General features: G+C 50.0%; 2 protein-coding genes across 3 annotated transcripts in view; one reads left to right on the top strand and one right to left on the bottom strand.

The window, feature by feature from the left end:
- Nucleotides 1-1,068, top strand: part of Nnat (neuronatin) — a 2,403-nt gene extending 1,335 nt beyond the window's left edge. The window contains exon 3 of one of the 2 annotated variants that reach the window (XM_010640043.3): nt 53-1,068. In XM_010640043.3, coding sequence (XP_010638345.1) covers nt 53-282 — 230 coding nt within the window. In that variant the 3' untranslated portion in view covers nt 283-1,068. The remainder of the gene's footprint in view (nt 1-52) is intronic. The other variant, XM_010640044.3, reaches the window with a different exon arrangement.
- Blcap (BLCAP apoptosis inducing factor) overlaps nt 1-4,846 on the bottom strand; it is a 10,094-nt gene extending 5,248 nt beyond the window's left edge. The window contains exon 1 of the transcript XR_004518454.1: nt 1,564-4,846. The gene's annotated coding sequence lies outside the window, so the exon portion shown is untranslated. The remainder of the gene's footprint in view (nt 1-1,563) is intronic.
- Nucleotides 4,847-4,855: the final 9 nt, after the last annotated feature.

The following is a 4,855-nucleotide window of genomic DNA, read 5'->3' as shown; positions in this document are numbered from 1 at the left end:
TCCGCAGACTCGCATCGGAGGCACTCCACTGAGGGCAGGTCTCTCACCGCAGGTGTTCAGATACTCCCTGCAGAAGCTGGCGTACACGGTGTCCCGGACCGGGCGGCAGGTGCTGGGGGAGCGCAGGCAGCGAGCCCCCAACTGAGGGCCCAGCTCCCAGCCCTGGGCGGCCGTATCATCAGGTGCTCCTGTGCATCTCAGCGAGCATGGGAGCGAGTGCCGCGCAGGAATGGGGGGTCCCCTGTGTTCCCTCGCCAGAGGAGCACTTGGCAAGGTCAGTGAGGGGCCGATAGGCCCTCGGAGAAGCAGCATCAACAGTTAACATCGATACTAGATCCTTTTCCAACCCCTTTGCACCGGTCCCCTTCTGGGCGGGTCAGGGAGGGAAGGGGGCTGGGGAGCAGATCCTGGAGATCTGGGCATAGGCATCGCATTCTGATTTGGACCAAGTCGGGACAGCACCATCCTAGTCCTGAAGTTGTGGCCACGCCAGCTGGCCCCACCACGGAGATCTAAACACACCAACCAGCAGAATTGAACATTCCAACGTCACCAGCCGAAGCCTGGAATCTCAATGCAGCAGAGAAGGCACCAACTGTTTGCCATGGGGAGGGACTGGAGGGCATGGGCAAGGGAAGAGGAGGGTTAAACAGAGTGGGGTCCTCTCACTGTCCCTTGCCTATGTCATGTATGCATTCCAGCCTTGCTGCCTCTGCTCCCTTGATTCCCCTTTCCCTGCCTCCACAAGGCCATTCCAACCCCTAAAACTGCATCACTTGATTTGGACCTATTCAACCACTAAATGAATCCCATCTTTACTAAAACAACTTCTCCGAGTCCCTGACCCCTCACTGATCTTGCTTTCCCTGGTCTCACGCAGTTGTGGTCAATATTGTGGTAATCGCTAATTGTACTGATAAACTGTTTAAGTGTGCATTAGTTGTGTCTCCCCAGCTAGACTGTAAGCTCCTGGAGGACAGGGACCGCCTCTACAAAAAATAAAAAATAGTACCTCTACTGCCTTGCAGTGTCCTAGGAACCTGCAAGGTGGTGGAGGCACAACAAAAAGTTGTCTCTGTGGCTTCTTTTGTATTCATGACACACATTTCTAAGACTGAGCTGATACACTTATTGTAAAGTGGACACACTGCTTGGCAGAGGAAGAGGGGAGATAAAATGGGAATAAACTGGGACTATCCCATATCCAGCTTCATTTTAACACTATCCTGACATAAAGAACTTTATCTCTTCTTCAAAGAAAGGTGACATATTCACTTTCCATCCCAGAATAAAGGACCACTTCCTCCTTCCCATAATCCACGCCTACATTTAGCGGCCCCATTGGCTTGGACAATGAGTATGGGATAAAATTATGGCATGGTACCATCTCTCCCCAGCTTAATGATCCAGGCCCTGTAACCACCAGGACTGCTCCAAGGTTATCTTGCCTGGCCTTGTTACTTTCTAGGGTCTCAGCCCTGAAACATCTGTCCTATCATTCTCCCAAATGCTGGTTCCCTGCTTTTCTTAGCACTACCCTCCCTATCCTTAGGGTGCACTTACCAAGTCCCTGTCCATGGGCTCTCCCCTGCCATCAAGTCAGGGATGGTGAACTGGCTGGTCTGTTCCCCTCCTCAGCGAGCCAGGGCATTTTTTTACACAGGGTCAGCTGACTGCCGCACCAAAAGGCCCCTGCCACCTGTTCAGTCTCATCTCTGGCTTTATATGTCCCTGTCACCATACACTTGTTCCTGGGTCAACATGAAGGGAGGGAGCTGGAAGGTCATGAATCTCTTCCTGCAACTTTCTAAAATCCCTTAGTCATAGTTGCCACACTGAAGTACAAAGTACTTCACCCCCTTGAACCTGAATTTCCCTCCCCATGCAAGGGCCTTAAGTTTCTCTACCCAATCACCAGGACCTCTAAAGACACCTACAACTTCTCTCTGCCTCAGAATTATGGGACAAGGGGTGCAGATTTTGGTCTGGTCATGGCTTTACCATCAATAAAATCAGCTTAGGCAACCCAGCCAGGTCACCTCCCAGCTCTCACCTTTAGCTCCCCTTTAAAATTCTGCTGAACCACCAGATGCTAGAAACATTCTGTCAAAGCAGCAATCAAGAATCATCAGGACTTGGGTGGGATGTGCAATCTGAAACTCCATCTTCCTTACTGGGGTACTCATAGTCGTTACCACAGCCTAAAGGTGAGGCAGGTCTCTTCTTGCCCAGAGTGACTCAGCAGCAGGCAATGCCCACACCTCTTTCCTCCTGAAGCTCTTACTTTGGACAGGCCTGAAGGCTGAAGTTTCTGCAGTTTTCCACACTAAAGCTAAGAACCATCTATATAATGTTTTGTTTTGGTTTGGGTTTTTTTGGCAATACCAGGGATTGAACTCAGGAACTTGAGCTTGCAAGGCAGGCACAGTGCCACTGAGCTAAATACTGGCCCTTGATTTGTGTTCTCAATGAAGACTGTTGTCTCCTCAGAGGCTTCCAGGGGTGTGCCTACTGTTCTACTACCCCAGATACTCTAACATCAACTCAGTTAGTAAAGCAGTAATATTTATGGATGAAGGCCAAAGCAGTACGGGTCTGGATGCTGTGGACACAACACCTTCTACACTCCTTACCCCCAAGAAGGCAGGAGGCTTTAACCCCCAGGACTTTCCAGGTAATCTTGGCAAAGCCCCTTTCCTCCATCCATCCAACAGCAGGGCTCTGAATGTGACATGGTTAAGATGACAGACTTCCAGGAGCTAAGGGTTGCCTTGCCTGTATCCCATAGGTGCGCCTGCATGTGAATCTGTCTACTTCCACTTTCATTCCCTACCAGCCAACCCTCCTGTTCTGGTGACAAACTTAACCCACCAGAGAAGACAAAAGGAATGTGTTCACTTTCTATACTCATGCAATGGTGAGAAGTCTGATCCACATATATCTTGTTTATAAAATGTTTTCCACAAGCTATACCATTAAAACATTTTATTCTCACAGAGAGCAATGGGATGTTTTCATTTTATTGTAAAGCCTTGGTACACAGAGCTAAATGTCCCTTTCCCCTAAACCCACCCTCCCCAACAAGGCCAGGGACGGAGCGAGCAAGTGACTTGTAAGGAGACTGGAATGGCTTTGTGGGACTCCAACAACAGGCCAGACCCTTGGGACTAATGCCTAATGAGTTGAATTTAAATCTAGGGGTGAGGAGCTGGGTACAAGTTTCAGAAGTGTGGGGTGCTGTGTGTGATACTGTCACCTCTGTGTGTGGCATATATGAATTGTGATTAAAGGAACAGATGTCTGTGTTGGGAGCAGGGCAGAGACAAGTTTCTTGAAGTTCAATTGTAGGGCCAGCATAGCTTAGTACACATAGGCCGGATAGGAAAGCAGGTTTGTTGTGAGCCATTTACTAGACATCTATTTTCAAACTTGTATTTTCTCAGGAGCAGTACTCCAAAGGGAGATCCTGAATTTGCAGTTAATTTTCCCCTGGAGAGTTAATCGTGTCACACTCTGTCTAAGGGTTTCTTTTTCCAGGGGGGACCTCTCACTTACTCCATAGGCCCCTGAGACATGTTGTCACCATTCTCTCTGGGAATGATTCCCTTTATCTTCCCATCTCCCCCTCCCGTGGGGCCCATACTCCAGCAGGATCCAGATTCCTGAGCATTTCCAGAGCAGGAAGTGAGAAAGACTGGTAACACATGGCTCTGGTGTATCACACAGTGACAGGCTTGAAATGGAATGCATGTGTTTCAAAGATAGGAAAACGACGACAACAAAAGACAGCCTAACCCAGATTCCACTTTGAAACAACACATTACAGAGAAAAGGTTAAACTTCTTGGCAGCAACTCTAAGACAACCAATTTTGGATAGAGAATTGATCTGATTACTGGAAACTGACCAAGCTTCTAGCAACCAAATCTTTGAACTGATTTGCTTGACATTAATCTCTGATTTAAAATAAACACACATGATCTAACACTCGGTATTAGCGCTTAAGTTGGAGCTTTTTTTTGGGTCCCGGCTTTGGTGTTGCCGTCCAGAAGGCTGATGTGGGATGGTTGGACCATGTCAGGCAGGGCAGAGAAGCCGTCCCCAACATGCCAGTTCCCTGAAAGGGATAAAAGACGATCCAAACCTATTAACAAAAAAAGCTGTTTCTTTCCTAGGACAGACCCCAGTTTCCCAACATTAATCGCTGAAAAGGAACACGGGTGCCTGGGAGGAAACTAAGAGATTTGGGAGGAAGGAAAAAGCAACTGTCCCCCTCCCCCAATTCTTCCTTTTCAGGCATTCAGTTCCTTCAGCCGCCCTTGAGGGCCACTCCCCATATACTGGAGGAAAGGGAATGGGATCTAGATTTAATGCAAAGTTAGCGAGCGTGACTAGCGCCCGTGATCCGAAACAGAGCGTCAACCTATCGGCCAGACACCTGGGCCCTTTACCTCCTCCTTCCCAAGCCCCATCTAATTTTTAAAAATGTAACTGAAGTGGCCAGGAAAGAGTGACAGGACTGTCACACGGTGGGCCCCGTGCCAAGGGACCTGGGCCGAAGAGGTGAAGAGGCGCTCTTCAGCGTCCCCCACCCCGGACTCTGCCCCATCCCGGGAGGGCGCTGACCTTGGAGGCCGGAGCGAGAACCCGGGTCCCGCCCTTGGGCTGGGAAAGACCCTCAAGGGCCAGACTGGAGCGAAGCAGGGCAATTACCCCAACCCCGGGTGAGCGGAAGGAAAACCCCAGTGAGGGACCCAGCGACGCCTAAGGTGACCCCGAAGGGACAACATGGCGGCGCGGCCGCACCAAGGGCTTTTCATCCCGCCCCTAAGCAGGCTCACGCCACGGTACCTGCG

This window comes from Fukomys damarensis, unplaced genomic scaffold, assembly GCF_012274545.1.
Source record: "Fukomys damarensis isolate Sample0158 unplaced genomic scaffold, DMR_v1.0_HiC HiC_scaffold_22, whole genome shotgun sequence".
Classification (NCBI taxonomy): Eukaryota; Metazoa; Chordata; class Mammalia; order Rodentia; family Bathyergidae; genus Fukomys; species Fukomys damarensis.
Note: the sequence above shows the minus strand (reverse complement) of the source record. Positions and strands in the feature narration are given on the sequence as shown.